Source organism: Poromitra crassiceps, assembly GCF_964638095.1.
Source record: "Poromitra crassiceps genome assembly, chromosome: 29".
Classification (NCBI taxonomy): Eukaryota; Metazoa; Chordata; class Actinopteri; order Beryciformes; family Melamphaidae; genus Poromitra; species Poromitra crassiceps.
This window is the reverse complement of record NC_139641.1, coordinates 7,851,693-7,868,043: the sequence shown is the minus strand read 5'-3', so window position 1 is coordinate 7,868,043 and position 16,351 is coordinate 7,851,693. Positions and strand designations below refer to the sequence as shown.

Sequence of the window (16,351 nt, the reverse complement as noted above, 5' to 3'; positions counted from 1 at the left end):
AACAAGGTTCTTTGTTGGCAATGTTTATTGACAAAAACACACTGGCAGATACATACCAAATGGCTCAAAGTAAATCTATCAAAAGTCTCAAATCTGTCAGCATTTAGCTTATGTTATTGCAATATCTTAGGTTGAACAACTGATGATCAGCAATATTCTCACAGTAATATGCACATGGGAATCAAAACGTAGCATTCATTTTCACAAATAATTTGACCAAGGGACAATGTGCCTCTGTTCTGTTGTGCTGTTCCTGCTCCACCATGGTACTCCGACAGCCATCCCTTGAAGAAACAAACGACACCGTGTTATATTAATTACTATAACATAACGCCACCAAATTTCAGTTAAAGTAGGCTATAACCACGGTGCTCACACGTTAGCACACGATGCTAATCGAGCTAGCGTTAGCTTACAAACATGAGCATCACTCAAACAGTCCAACGAGTCCAACATAGCAGAGCACCAAGTGCGCGACCAAATCCACCTCAGTTATCAATTTTAGAGTTTGCCCAGAGATAAGTATAATAGCAGTTTACCTTGTGGAGGCTTAGCAGCAGCTAGCAGGCTGGAGACTCACACCAGCTACTCAGGCACAATGCACCAGGATCACACCACACCATGGTCTCTTGGCCAGGCCCCGGACAAGACGGTGGTCGGCTGGCTGGACTCCTACTCGCCCATACCTTCGGACTAAAAGTTATTATATTTGTTGTCCTGGACCATTTCACCACTGCAACCAGCCAGCCAGCGAGCAAGCTAGCAAACAGAAGCGAACAACAAGATGGCAGTCGTTCAAGCCTGTGAGACAAATTCGGAAACTCCCCCGGCAGCCGCTAGGGGCAGCCGCCCCCTCCTCCTTCTTCTTCTTCTACTAGTTTTTAACAGCCCTCTCTCCCCGTACTTCCGTGTAAAGTTAATCCATTCAACCAATCAACGATGAGCAGGAAGCGGGAGATTCAAGCCTCATTTTGTTCCATCAAAACCCAATGGGTGACGTCACGCTGGCTTTATCCAGTTCTATTATACAATCCATGGTTTTAATCCAGTTTAGAACTGGGCCAGATAGCCCTACCCATTTTTCCAACCTGTCTAATAAAATATCGTGGTCAACAGTGTCAAAAGCGGCACTGAGATCCAGAAGAAGTAAAACAGATATTTTCTTAGAGTCTGTGTTGATATGCAGATCATTTAACACTTTGATAAGTACTGTTTCTGTGCTATGGTGAGACCGAAAACCTGATTGATACGTGTCAAGAAGGCTGTTTGATGTTAGATAGGTAGTTATTGAGCTGAGAGTAGACTGTTTTTTCGAGTATTTTACTGAGGAATGTTAAGTTGGAGATGGGCCTATAGTTGGCGATAACTGTTGCATCGAGGTTGTTCTTTTTCAGGAGGTTTGATGACAGCTGTTTTAAGTGCAGAGGGAAATATACCTGATTGAAGAGAGTAGTTAACAATTTGTAATATATCAGATGCTAAGCAGTTAAAAACAGATTTAAAAAATGTGGTAGGGAGAGGATCCAGGCAGCAGGTGGAGCACTTGAGCTGCCCAACGGTATTTTCCAGCCCTTTCAGGTCAACAGGGTCAAAGAAGGACATGGCACATGTAATGTTTGTGAAGAGCTGGAGGGTGGGAGTAGTTGTGGACCTTGATGCACTAATGTTCTGTCTGATTGCAGTAATTTTGTTATTGAAGAACATAGCAAATTGCTCACATGTTTGAGTGGACATATCATGACTGTATATATCATGAGTAGGGCTGGGCGATATAGTTAAAAACAGGGGCGGACTGGGATCATAATTCAGGCCGGGCATTAGATACCAAGCAGGCCAGGCCGATATGGGCCGACGCGCGTGAAATTTGGGCCGTTTGAAGCCCAATTTGGGCCGTTTGAAGCCAGATTTGGGCCGTTTTAAGTCCAATTTTACAATGAGATGCACCCACTTTAACCCTGAAGTGTAATTATTACTTCAGACTAACTAATAAAGTAATAAAACCACTAGTAAACCAGTAGGTGCAGGGCTCCAAAGTGCGACCTATTAGGTCGCATGTGCCACCTAATTTCAAAATGTGCGAGTTAATTTGCAATCAGGTCGCACTCGTGCGACTTGGGAGAATGAGAGAGGATAATATTTTTTTCCCCCCCAACCAATCGCCTGCTTCAGATCGCATCTTTCTGTCCCCTCTGCTCCCCGTCTGCCTGCGCGTGCCTCTGTGCTGTTTTTATTGGTGCAGCGCCTGCAGCAAACACTTGCCCAGCCTGTCACACAGACACAGGTCCCTGCCTTCAAAGGGTAGCCGACAGCACGCGATCAAACACATACCGCAGCTGTTGTTTTGAAATTGAGCAGGAGGAAAAGCAGAGAACGGGTAACGCTTCCTTGTGCAGACAGGAGAAACGCAATTGAAACGCCGAGCTGGAGTCGCCTTCCTCTGTGCCAGCCAGGAGAAAACGGGAGAAAGTAATCAAGAGATGTGTTTGATCATCGGAGGAATGAGGAAATGATCGATCAGTTTGCTAGGGCGGTGAGGACGTGTTGAATAGCCGAGGGGAAAACGGGAACGATCATAGATATGACAGGGAGACATGGACGAGGACGGTGTACCAGAACAAATCAAAATAAACACAGGAACAGCTAGGCAGCAGCGGGCAGAAGGCACTCACAGCAGCCCGCTGTCCTTCTCAAGAGCTCTTCAGTTGATTCATGAAATCGCTGGGCTGCGTGCCCTCCAGTGTTGCTCCTGGCCAATCCCAGCGCCACAGGGCGTGGTTATTGCTTATCCTATGTTGGGTTAGAAATCTAAAAGGGGGATCGTGTGTGTGTGTGTGTGTGTGTGTGTGTGTGTGTGCGCTGAAATCAATGAGGTATCTGGGAATCAATTTGCCACAAAAGCACATACTTAAGAGACTCCAATTTGATCTTTGATAATACTGCTGTTCACCTATGTAGGATATGCTTTCAGTGCAAGACTCATTTCATTCCCACTTCATGGGAAAAATAACACTACAAAAAGACAAAAAAAAATAAAAAATACAAATAATAACAAAACATTTAATAGCCTAGAGGACTATCAACTATCCACTTAAATGGCAAAAGCACAAATTAAAATGCTGATAATACACTAATATGACAACTGTACAAGTTAGTCACTGTACCTCAAGAGCATACCTACCTGAAAAGACCACATGTAGCACTGTCAAAAAATATCCTTCCATGCAAGTGGAAGCTGCTGTCCCTTTTACTAGACTCATCTCCTGGGACATTAAATAGTGATTAGCAGGCTATAGTTAAAAAAAACAACAACATATAAGTAACAGCCAAAGACTTTGCGAGAGAACTTGTGAAACATCAAAACCAGCAATTTATAGTTATTGCCTAAGTCCATTTCTCTTCTCTCATACTAAAGGTAGAGGTGTTTTCCTAAAGACTCCTCAAGGGTGCTTGAGGAGTCCTCTTCTTCCTTTCACCAAAAGCCCAACTGTCATGATCAAATCACAGTCTTCTCACTCATTAACTCACATCAAAAAATATGGTGCTACCTAATTTATTTTTGTGCTACCTAATGAAACAGTAGGTAGCACTAGTGCTACCTGGAAAAAAACGAGTTTGGAGCCCTGAGTAGGTGGCGCCTGGCCTGCTGTTCAGTGAGTGGCCTGACTGCAAGCACCCAATTTTTTTTTTTTGTGATTATCGATTCTGGAATAAAAGATCGATTAAAAAAATCGTGACATTAAAAATCGCGATACTTAGGTGAATCGATTTTTTCCCCCCACCCCTAGTTAAAATCAAGATTGAAAATCAAAAATCATTCCGGAACTGACACCCGGTCCTGGTAAAGGCGTTGAAAGCGCCCTTGAAGAGCGTCCTTACCCACGATGCTGTCGAAGAAGGCCCCCCGGAGGTGCCAGTCGTTCTTGTCGTTGAGGAAGGTGATCATGTGGGACAGCAGCACGTCGTTGGCTTTTTGCCGGCCGAAGAAGACGCAGAGCCGCGTGATGCCGTTCTCCATCAGAGACTGCTTCACGATGTTCTCCGAGTCACTCAGGAGGGTGACCACCTTCTGCTGCACCATCTCATGCAGCGCCTGCAGCTCTGAGGAGGAGACACCACGCGCAAAACACACAGACAGCTCGTCACCAGAGATCTCTCTGAGGAGGAGACACCACACGCAGAACACACAGACAGCTCGTCACCAGAGATCTCTCTGAGGAGGACACCACACGCAAAACACACAGACAGCTCATCACTAGAGCTCTCTCTGAGGAGGACACCACACGCAAAACACACAGACAGCTCGTCACCAGAGCTCTCTCTGAGGAGGACACCACACGCAAAACACACAGACAGCTCGTCACCAGAGCTCTCTCTGAGGAGGACACCACACGCAAAACACACAGACAGCTCATCACTAGAGCTCTCTCTGAGGAGGACACCACACGCAAAACACGCAGACAGCTCGTCACCAGAGCTCTCTCTGAGGAGGATACCACACGCAAAACACACAGACAGCTCGTCACCAGAGCTCTCTCTGAGGAGGACACCACACGCAAAACACACAGACAGCTCGTCACCAGAGCTCTCTCTGAGGAGGACACCACACGCAAAACACACAGACAGCTCGTCACCAGAGCTCTCTCTGAGGAGGACACCACGAGCAAAACACACAGACAGCTCGTCACCAGAGCTCTCTCTGAGGAGGACACCACACGCAAAACACACAGACAGCTCGTCACCAGAGCTCTCTCTGAGGAGACACCACACGCAAAACACACAGACAGCTCGTCACCAGAGCTCTCTCTGAGGAGGACACCACACGCAAAACACACAGACAGCTCGTCACCAGAGCTCTCTCTGAGGAGGACACCACACGCAAAACACACAGACAGCTCGTCACCAGAGCTCTCTCTGAGGAGGACACCACACGCAGAACACACAGACAGCTCGTCACCAGAGCTCTCTCTGAGGAGGAAACCACACGCAAAACACACAGACAGCTCGTCACCAGAGCTCACTCTGAGGAGGAGACACAACACGCAGAACACACAGGCAGCTCGTCACCAGAGCTCTCTCTGAGGAGGAAACCACACGCAAAACTCACAGACAGCTCGTCACCAGAGCTCACTCTGAGGAGGAGACACAACACGCAGAACACACAGGCAGCTCGTCACCAGAGCTCTCTCTGAGGAGGAAACCACACGCAAAACTCACAGACAGCTCGTCACCAGAGCTCACTCTGAGGAGGAGACACAACACGCAGAACACACAGACAGCTCGTCACCAGAGCTCTCGGACTCGGACTCTTTTTTTTATGATTTATTTATGATATTTTTCAAGTTTACACAAACAAAACACGTACATCACAACACACATAACTTCACAGTTACAGCAAAACAACATAGACACCCCCCCCCCCCACGAGGGGGGGGGGGGTACCATACAGAGAAAAAGTAAATAAATAATATTAAATAAGATAAACAACAAGGAGGGGGGGGGGGGGGGGGCTAGACAGAATTAAGGATAAAAAGAGGTCAGTAGAAGTAGCTTATATAGAGGTCAGATACTGTAGATCGGGGTCAAGACTAGATCAAGAGGGACCAGAGGTTCTTCAGTCTGGAGCTGGCGGGATAATTTGGATGCCTTTTATATATTGTGAAAAAGGCTGGCAGATTTTATAGTACTTGTGCAGGGAGCCTCGTAGGGTGTGCTTGGTTTTCTCCAGCTGCATAAAATGCAGCACGTCCCCCCACCCATCGAGAGGGAGTGGGAGCGCAGGGACCCTTCCAATTCATTAGAATTGATCGCCTCGCTAGAAGAGTTAGAAAAGCCACAAAATCTAAGAAGTATTTGGGCAGAGGAGTCCCAGCTGGCAGGACTCCAAACAGTGCAGCAATTGGGGATGGCTCAATGGGCACCGAAGTGACCTTAGATAAAGTATCAAAAACGGCTTCCCAGTAGGAAGAGAGAGAGGGACACAGCCAAAACATATGACAAAGATCTGCAGGAGCTTGCCGACATTTATCACACGTGGGATCAATTTCAGGAGAAATCCTCGCCAGCTTACTGAAGTTGGAGACTTCTTTGGTGACTCCGACTAGGACTCGGGGACTCGGGGAGTCGAGTTGAGACTCGACTTTGAGATGTAGTGACTTGATGACAACGCTGTCAACAATACTATACTGTGCATAGAGACACTGCGGAGCGCGTCATCATTCAGAAACAACCACGCCCAAAACGGGGGGGAAACACAAACTCCCGTCCAATCCTGGCGTTCTCCTATGTCGTGTGCATGGCCGGGTGTTGCACAAAAAGATCGTATATACGGAAGATGAACACTCCAACTTACTTCATTGACAGTAACATCCACACTTGCCAATTCTCAATGGCTTCCTTGTTTTGCTCAGGAGTACAAAAAAAACTTTACCTGACGATTTTTTACATGTGTTGTCTGCGCAGCCCCACCACACAACAGCTTTTAGCTATGTTTAATTCAAGGAAAATGATGCTGGTGTGTGGAAATGAACGGAGCTTTTCCCCCGTGATGGGCGTGGCCTATTTCATGCAGTGTCTCTATAACAGAGGTTCTCAAATGTTTTTCAGCCAAGGACCCCTTACAAGATAGAAAATATACCGGGGACCCCCTCATTCTGATTTGTGATTTTGGGCTAAGCTTAATTGTTTCCACGGTAACGTGCTTGACTTTTAATTTGATAGGTTTGTTATTTAAGCAATATAGCATGAGAGCCAGTGTGTTGTGAAGAATATATCCCCCTGATCAGCTGTTGAGCAGAGGGATATATTCCACAACACACGCAGCTCGAGTGCTATATTGCTTTTATAAAACGGTTTACAAGTATGATAATATAATAATAATAATAATACTATAAGTCTGACTCCGACTGGCATGTCATTCTGATAGAGTCAGTTGAAACACTACTGTAAGGCGGGACCGCAAGAACATGCGGGTGATTTGATTGGATCGTTCTGGAGACTGAAGTTGACATTGGCCAATCCTGGCGCTTGCTGAGTAGCTGAGAGCTTTCTGGAATCCCCGACAGGCAGCTCCAGCCGCAGCGCTGCATTCTCAGCGCTTGAGAAGCTGAATGCTTTCTGCAAAGCCGACACCAACTAACGTTACGGGGTTAAATGCGGGGTTAACAGCCTTTCTTTTGCAAAGAAGACATTAGCCCGCATCTATTCTTGTACAAAACATCATTTTCTGCAAAGTATTAGTAAAGTTATAAGCGAAGATCGATTCACAAGGATCTGACAGCTGTCTCCGCCATTTTTTTTTCTACGTTGTCATTTGAGATAAGCCTTATTATTACTCTCTTAGTAAGAGAGTTGCCATGGCAACCAATAACCCATGGCCATGGGTTATTGAACTCGGTTACTGGAATTATACAATGGCTGTGAACCAATCAGATTGCTTGATTTGAGAGAGCCGTTTTATAATAGAATGTAATCCATGAACCATTTTAGATTTAAAGCATAAACTATTTTTGTTGAACTATGAAGATTTTGCAAAAAATATATATATATATATATATTTTTTTTATTACATTACATTTACATTACGTCATTTAGCAGACACTTTTGTTTTGTCCAAAGCGACTTACAATATCACAATTTGTCAACAGTACAGAAAACCACTATGCAACACAATCAATGACAGCCAAGATATTTTGATAGACTAGCACCATGTAGGGAGTAGTTTGAGAAGGAATAAGTAACATGTAGCATTTTATTTTTTATTAAAAAATAAATAAATAAAAATCTTTATTTTTATTTTTTTACCTGAAAACTTTTCACGGACCCCCTGGCAAAGTGCCACGAACGCCTGGGGGTCCGCGACCCCATTTGAGAACCACTGCTCTATAGGGCAGCATGATTATGGAGTGTATGTGGTACCTGAGTCGTCTCTATAGGGCTGAATGCTTATGGAGTGTATGTGGTACCTGAGTCGTCTCTATAGGGCTGAATGCTTATGGAGTGTATGTGGTACCTGAGTCGTCTCTATAGGGCTGAATGCTTATGGAGTGTATGTGGTACCTGAGTCGTCTCTATAGGGCTGAATGCTTATGGAGTGTATGTGGTACCTGAGTCGTCTCTATAGGGCTGAATGCTTATGGAGTGTATGTGGTACCTGAGTCGTCTCTATAGGGCTGAATGCTTATGGAGTGTATGTGGTACCTGAGTCGTCTCTATAGGGCTGAATGCTTATGGAGTGTATGTGGTACCTGAGTCGTCTCTATAGGGCTGAATGCTTATGGAGTGTATGTGGTACCTGAGTCGTCTCTATAGGGCTGAATGCTTATGGAGTGTATGTGGTACCTGAGTCGTCTCTATAGGGCTGAATGCTTATGGAGTGTATGTGGTACCTGAGTCGTCTCTATAGGGCTGAATGCTTATGGAGTGTATGTGGTACCTGAGTCGTCTCTATAGGGCTGAATGCTTATGGAGTGTATGTGGTACCTGAGTCGTCTCTATAGGGCTGCATGAGTATGGAGTGTATGTGGTACCTGAGTCGTAGTTGTCGTTGGGGTGCAGTGTTTCCTCCACGTCCTCTCCGCTCCCGTCCTGCTCTGTGTTCACGTTGTTCTCCTGGACCAGCTCCAGGAAGCGCAGGGCGGTCTCTGCCAGGTGGGCGATGTTCTCTACACATCCACACATACACATCCACAGAGGAACACACACACACACACACCACACACACATCCACAGAGGAGCACACACCCCACACACACACATCCACAGAGGAACACACACACCACACACACATCCACAGAGGAACACACACACCACACACACATCCACAGAGGAACACACACACCACACACACATCCACACACACATCCACACACACCACACACACATCCACAGAGGAGCACACACCACACACAGATCCATCCACAGAGGAACACACACAATCAGACTGGACCTGTACAGTATAGAGTGCTAAAGTCACTCACTCTTCCGGGTTTGGCTTCCGCACCAAGGGATTTCATCCACCATTTATTTTTCCACAGACATTTCGTTATGAAAATAGTTTTACTTGGTCAAACCAAGCGGATATATTTAGAATCAGGAAAGACCACATAACGTTTCGTTTGGACCAACAGCAAAAGATCCTTCACAGTGCACACAAAGTAAATTTGAGTGAGTCACAGTTTGCACAGACTGGAGCGTGACCCCATTGAACTTGTATTGGTTTGAGACTATCTGAAACTAGTATGAGGAACAGCATAGATTCTAACAATCAACATCATCATAGAGACAGTCTGCATGTGTGGGAACGCCCACAAAATGTTAAACGGCTGGCGCAGGAGTGGGGTAAAACCGCCCATATATCTCATGGGCTGACTCACCAAAAGACGGTGCTGCGGCTCTAAACTACAGGTTTGGGGGTTTTAGAGCAGAACACAAGACGTCTGCTCAGATGTGCGTTTACTGCGGTGGTTAAATCCCCGATCGTGTCTGCCTGGGCTGGGCTAGCAGCTAAATTCTAACTTTGCTGAATGGATAGAACGGGGTTTTTTTTTTTTTTACCCCACCCTGACCACGCCCCCAGCCAGGCTGAGCCAGCTAACCCAGCGTCTATGACGAGACGTGGCCTCAACCTATTGGTAAGTAGCAAATAGGGCTAGGGTTAGGGCTGGGTTAAAAAAAATCGATTCTCCGATTTTTAATCGATTTTTATTTTAATCCTCGATTATCGATTCATATGTCCAGAGATCAATTTTTTTTTTTTATTATTATTATTATTTTTTTAATAAACAGGCTAAAATATTATGCTGTGTGTGGTAGTTGAAACATAGTTTCAAGTTGACGTTTATTTATGTTTGTAGTTGAAACAAAAACATAAATACTGTAGGCTACATGAATGGAAATGTTTGATCATTAATATCTACTTTTAGAAATTATATAGGCTGAAATCAAATCCCTGTGCATAATTGTGAAAGTGTCTTTATTGACAGATGAAAAGGCTGTTATTTACCCTTTGTCACCACCTGGTGAGTACGGTAAATATATGTGTAACTAAAACCATTAAAATTGACAACAGGTCTGCAACTTTTTTCCCCCATGTATCTACTTGGCTGGTTGGGAACCCCTGTGTTACATAACTGGACAGTCATGTAATTCAGGGTACAGCTCAAAAAACACGTTTTGGTATCACTAACCAAATCAATATTGAAATTGATCGAATCGGAATCGAATCGAAAATTAATCGATTCGCAACCTTGTGAATCGGAATCGAATCGATTCTTGAAATTTGAACCAATACCCATCTCTAGCTAGGGTATCCCTTTTAAAGGCCATGGCACACACAATCTAACATTCTACAACAAACACAGACAAACCCAGATGTTTGTGTGGTGTGCCATGGCTGCCTGTCCTTGTTTGGAGATGTTTGGTCAGATTCAACATGTTCAAACCTTCTTTGTCTGTGTTTAGCCCATGGCACACCGATCAAACATTATCCAACAACTGCCAACAGCAGTTGTTGGATAATGATTGATGGGTGTGTGCCATGTGCTTAAAAATGACGAGATATGATTTTTAGTCCATATGGCTCCTCCCACTGACCTGCGTAGGCCAGCCTGACGATAGTGGCGTCGTCCTGGGCGAGGTGAGCGATCCCAGGCAGGATGTACTCTGGGTAGATGTTCACATCGTTCCTCGGCACCTCCTTCACCAGCGCCAGCAGCTTGGCCAGCGTGCGCACAGCCTGAGCGTAGAGATGTACCATATCGTATCGTTATCCATATATCATTATCACAGCCTGAGCGTAGAGATGTGCCATATCATATCATTATCCATATCATTATCACAGCCTGAGTGTAGAGATGTACCATATCGTATCATTATCCATATATCATTATCACAGCCTGAGTGTAGAGATGTACCATATCGTATCATTATCCATATATCATTATCACAGCCTGAGTGTAGAGATGTGCCATATCGTATCATTATCCATATATCATTATCACAGCCTGAGTGTAGAGATGTACCATATCGTATCATTATCCATATATCATTATCACAGCCTGAGCGTAGAGATGTACCATATCGTATCATTATCCATATATCATTATCACAGCCTGAGTGTAGAGATGTACCATATCGTATCATTATCCATATATCATTATCACAGCCTGAGCGTAGAGATGTACCATATCGTATCATTATCCATATATCATTATCACAGCCTGAGTGTAGAGATGTACCATATCATATCGTTATCCATGTTAGGGATGGGCATTTCTAGCAAAAACACTATTCGAAATTCGCTGGCCAAAGTCGACTTTTAATCGAAATTCGAAAATAAAAATTGAATGTAAAAAAAATTTTAAAATGTAATTTTTTTTTTTTTTTTTTTTTTTTTTTAGTGAAATGTTGCATTGTCTCCCCTGATTCTAAGTATAGTCGAATCGCTTGGTTTGAGCAAGTAAAACTATTTTTATAAGCATTTTAAGCAAGGTTTATGGAAAAATGAATGGCGGATGAAATCCCATGAAGAGGGAGAGGTTGCTTATAAAAATTGTTTTACTTGCTCAAACCAAGCGATTCAACTATACTTAGAATCAGGGGAGACAATGCAACATTTCACTCACAAAAAAAAAAAATATATCGTATCGTTATCCATATATAATTATCACAGCCTGAGTGTAGAGATGTACCATATCGTATCATTATCCATATATCATTATCACAGCCTGAGCGTAGAGATGTACCATATCGTATCATTATCCATATATCATTATCACAGCCTGAGTGTAGAGATGTACCATATCGTATCATTATCCATATATCATTATCACAGCCTGAGCGTAGAGATGTACCATATCGTATCATTATCCATATATCATTATCACAGCCTGAGTGTAGAGATGTAGCATATCGTATCGTTATCCATATATCATTATCACAGCCTGAGCGTAGAGATGTGCCATATCAAATCATTATCCATATATCATTATCACAGCCTGAGTGTAGAGATGTAGCATATCGTATCATTATCCATATATCATTATCACAGCCTGAGTGTAGAGATGTAGCATATCGTATCATTATCCATATATCATTATCACAGCCTGAGTGTAGAGATGTACCATATCGTATCATTATCCATATATCATTATCACAGCCTGAGTGTAGAGATGTACCATATCGTATCATTATCCATATATCATTATCACAGCCTGAGTGTAGAGATGTACCATATCGTATCATTATCCATATATCATTATCACAGCCTGAGTGTAGAGATGTACCATATCGTATCATTATCCATATATCATTATCACAGCCTGAGTGTAGAGATGTACCATATCGTATCGTTATCCATATATCATTATCACAGCCTGAGTGTAGAGATGTACCATATCGTATCATTATCCATATATCATTATCACAGCCTGAGCGTAGAGATGTGCCATATCGTATCATTATCCATATATCATTATCACAGCCTGAGCGTAGAGATGTACCATATCGTATCGTTATCCATATATCATTATCACAGCCTGAGTGTAGAGATGTACCATATCGTATCATTATCCATATATCATTATCACAGCCTGAGTGTAGAGATGTACCATATTGTATCATTATCCATATATCATTATCACAGCCTGAGTGTAGAGATGTGCCATATCGTATCGTTATCCATATATCATTATCACAGCCTGAGCGTAGAGATGTACCATATCGTATCATTATCCATATATCATTATCACAGCGTGTAGAGATGTACCATATCGTATCGTTATCCATATATCATTATCACAGCCTGAGTGTAGAGATGTACCATATCGTATCATTATCCATATATCATTCATTATCACAGCCTGAGTGTAGAGATGTACCATATCGTATCATTATCCATATAGCATTATCACAGCCTGAGCGTAGAGATGTACCATATCGTATCATTATCCATATATCATTATCACAGCCTGAGTGTAGAGATGTGCCATATCGTATCATTATCCATATATCATTATCACATCCTGAGTGTAGAGATGTACCATATCGTATCGTTATCCATATATCATTATCACATCCTGAGTGTAGAGATGTACCATATCGTATCGTTATCCATATATCATTATCACAGCCTGAGTGTAGAGATGTACCATATCGTATCATTATCCATATATCATTATCACAGCCTGAGTGTAGAGATGTACCATATCGTATCATTATCCATATATCATTATCACAGCCTGAGTGTAGAGATGTACCATATCGTATCATTATCCATATATCATTATCACAGCCTGAGCGTAGAGATGTACCATATCGTATCATTATCCATATATCATTATCACAGCCTGAGCGTGGAGATGTGCCATATCGTATCGTTATCCATATATCATTATCACAGCCTGAGCGTGGAGATGTGCCATATCGTATCGTATCGTTATCCATATATCATTATCACAGCCTGAGCGTAGAGATGTACCATATCGTATCGTTATCCATATATCATTATCACAGCCTGAGCGTAGAGATGTACCATATCGTATCGTTATCCATATATCATTATCACAGCCTGAGTGTAGAGATGTACCATATCGTATCGTTATCCATATATGATTATCACAGCCTGAGTGTAGAGATGTACCATATCGTATCATTATCCATATATCATTATCACAGCCTGAGTGTAGAGATGTGCCATATCGTATCATTATCCATATATCATTATCACAGCCTGAGTGTAGAGATGTACCATATCGTATCGTTATCCATATATCATTATCACATCCTGAGTGTAGAGATGTACCATATCGTATCGTTATCCATATATCATTATCACAGCCTGAGTGTAGAGATGTACCATATCGTATCGTTATCCATATATCATTATCACAGCCTGAGTGTAGAGATGTACCATATCGTATCGTTATCCATATATCATTATCACAGCCTGAGTGTAGAGATGTACCATATCGTATCGTTATCCATATATCATTACAATCAGGGTATTCAGGGGAGATGGACTGCCGTGAAGCTAGCTGCTGCTATGATCGGCCAGAGAGAGAGGTGACGTAGAACCCTTGCTATATATATGAGAATATCTGACGTCATTGCAGATGTCATACTTTGACTTTGACTGACCACGTCATACTAGAACTTGACTGACGTCACGGGGTGATCAGGTTATGCATGTGTGGCCTTCTGCTTGACATTTGGTCAGGAGACCTTACATGAAACAGCGAAGTTTGTGTTCAGCAAGATCATTTCGAGGAAGACTTTTATCACTTTTGAAGCATAAGTGCAATTTTAACGCAATTTTCAGAAAACGCTTCAAAAGTCATAAAAGTGAAGTGAAGTGATTGGTGAAAATTATATTGTTGAACACAAAGTTAGCTGTTTTCATCAACTTTTGTTAACCACAGATCTTATTTCAGGCATTTAACCAAAATCCTCCTTTTTGGAGGGGGGGGGGGGATCCCATTGCCTTTTACACCTAGGAACCAGGAAGTGCTAGCGTCCAGGTCTTCCGGACTCCTCCCTGCAGTACTCTTATCAGCCACACCTACCTGGACTCCTCCCTGCAGTACTCTTATCAGCCACCCCTACCTGGGCTCGAACGCGCGGCGCGGGGTCGGTGCAGAAGTGCAGCAGATAGGGCGTGATGCGGTCCAGCAGGATGGCGGGGGCCAGCCGGGGGGCCAGGTGCAGCAGCAGCTCCAGAGACGCCAGCTTGGAGTCACAGGAGCGCAGAGTCTGCAGGCAGGACGTGATGACGGACACTAGGACCATGAGGCCCTGCTCCTCCCTCCGCTCCACCCTCTCCGCCTCCGCAGGGGAGGAGGAGCCTGCAGGGAGAGAGACACACCCACACTTTAATACAACAAGTACAATACAAGTTGCAAGTCAAGTTTTAAGTTTTATTTATATATAGCTCAGTATCACATTACATTACATCAGAGATGTGAAAAATATTCTTTACTTAAGTAGAAGTACAGTTACTAAAGTATAAAAAAGTATTTTGCCCGGCTGTTTCTGTTCAAAGCTAACTGAAACGGACGCCATATTAAAGGTATACTATGCAACTATTTAAAGGGGGACTAACCCCCCCAGATTTCCTGCGAAACGGCTCTCCACTCGATCTGAAAACCCTGCAGGCAATATGGCCGCCCACACTCCTCTCCTTACCTGGCAGAATTCCTCCCCCATAAAGTAACATATCTTGGCCAATAAGTATGTAACATACAAAATAAAACAACCCGTAATATCTTAATTTTATGTAGAATGCAGAGGACATGTAACTGTTTAGTTAAACTTGCATTCCAGGAATATTGTGCTCTAAAGATGACGATAGTGGCTCGAGACTGTTTCGTCCTGAAACCCACACGCTTTGCGGTGGTGGTTTTAGCGTAACCTATGTGCGATTCGAGGCGTAACGATCTATTATATTATCGGGATGATAGTGTTTCCCGCCTGGACGGGACAAGCAGCTGGACCATCACCCCACCAGATAACGCACCGTGTGACTGGAAAAGCACAGTTGCACCTCTGGAAATTATAGGTGAATTCTTATTGGCTGTTTATACTTTCAAATACCGGTAGTACTATTACAGAAGCGATGGTTTTGAGGGAAAACGTTTGTATAAGTCTATATAATGTTTTTAATGAAATAGTTGCATAGTATACCTTTAATATCATTTGAAGACTGCATTTTACATTATTATTTCATAACGTGGTGAATGCATGAGTCACAACATGTACATAAGAGCATTTTGGAGCTGTTGGAATGTGTATTTGGTGAATTAGTAGGCTAGCCAGGACCATAGACTACCATTCATTGTGCTAAGCTAACTAGCCAGGACCATAGACTACCATTCATTGTGCAAAGCTAACTAGCGGGAGGGGCGGGTCGCTACTTTTCTCCAACACGCACAATATTGATTCAGTCAGTTTCTTTTTTCTAAAGTGGTTTTTATATTTGTATTGTTATTCCAGTGACCCCCCCCCCACACCTCACCTCCTCTGAGGTTGAGCAGGATGTTGTCCAGGTCTTTGCGGATCACCAGCACGCGCTCGTCAGCAGACTGGAAGGTCTCCTTGGCGAACTGGGCCATGTAGGGCTGCAGGAAGGTATAGAAGATGTCCGGGAAGGCTTTCCCCCGCTCCTGCTTCAGGTACTCCTCTGCTGTCAGGCGCTTCTCCGGCTCCCGCTGCACCATCTGAGCCACCTGATCACAAGAACACACCACAGATCACAATCAAACATCACACACACTCAGACACTATGACCCCGGGCGTTCAGGTAGTAAAGTGGTAAAAACCTCCAGTCACACAAGTGTGAAAACCACAACTTCAAGACTCC

At 43.6% G+C, this 16,351-nt stretch overlaps 1 protein-coding gene and 1 pseudogene across 2 annotated transcripts in view; both read right to left on the bottom strand.

The window, feature by feature from the left end:
• The window catches only part of LOC310800032 (ectonucleoside triphosphate diphosphohydrolase 3-like), a 146,044-nt pseudogene that overhangs the window by 23,602 nt on the left and 106,091 nt on the right, over positions 1 to 16,351 (bottom strand). The window lies entirely within an intron of this gene.
• The window catches only part of LOC310800237 (phosphoinositide 3-kinase regulatory subunit 4-like), a gene marked incomplete at its 3' end in the record, with an annotated part of 43,633 nt that overhangs the window by 13,992 nt on the left and 13,290 nt on the right, over positions 1 to 16,351 (bottom strand). The window contains exons 6-10 of the mRNA XM_083662819.1: positions 16,007 to 16,217; positions 14,599 to 14,837; positions 10,591 to 10,732; positions 8,526 to 8,660; positions 3,877 to 4,098 (exon numbers count right to left, since the gene is read on the bottom strand). Of these exons, the coding sequence (XP_083518945.1) occupies positions 3,877 to 4,098; positions 8,526 to 8,660; positions 10,591 to 10,732; positions 14,599 to 14,837; positions 16,007 to 16,217 (949 nt within the window). The remainder of the gene's footprint in view (positions 1 to 3,876; positions 4,099 to 8,525; positions 8,661 to 10,590; positions 10,733 to 14,598; positions 14,838 to 16,006; positions 16,218 to 16,351) is intronic.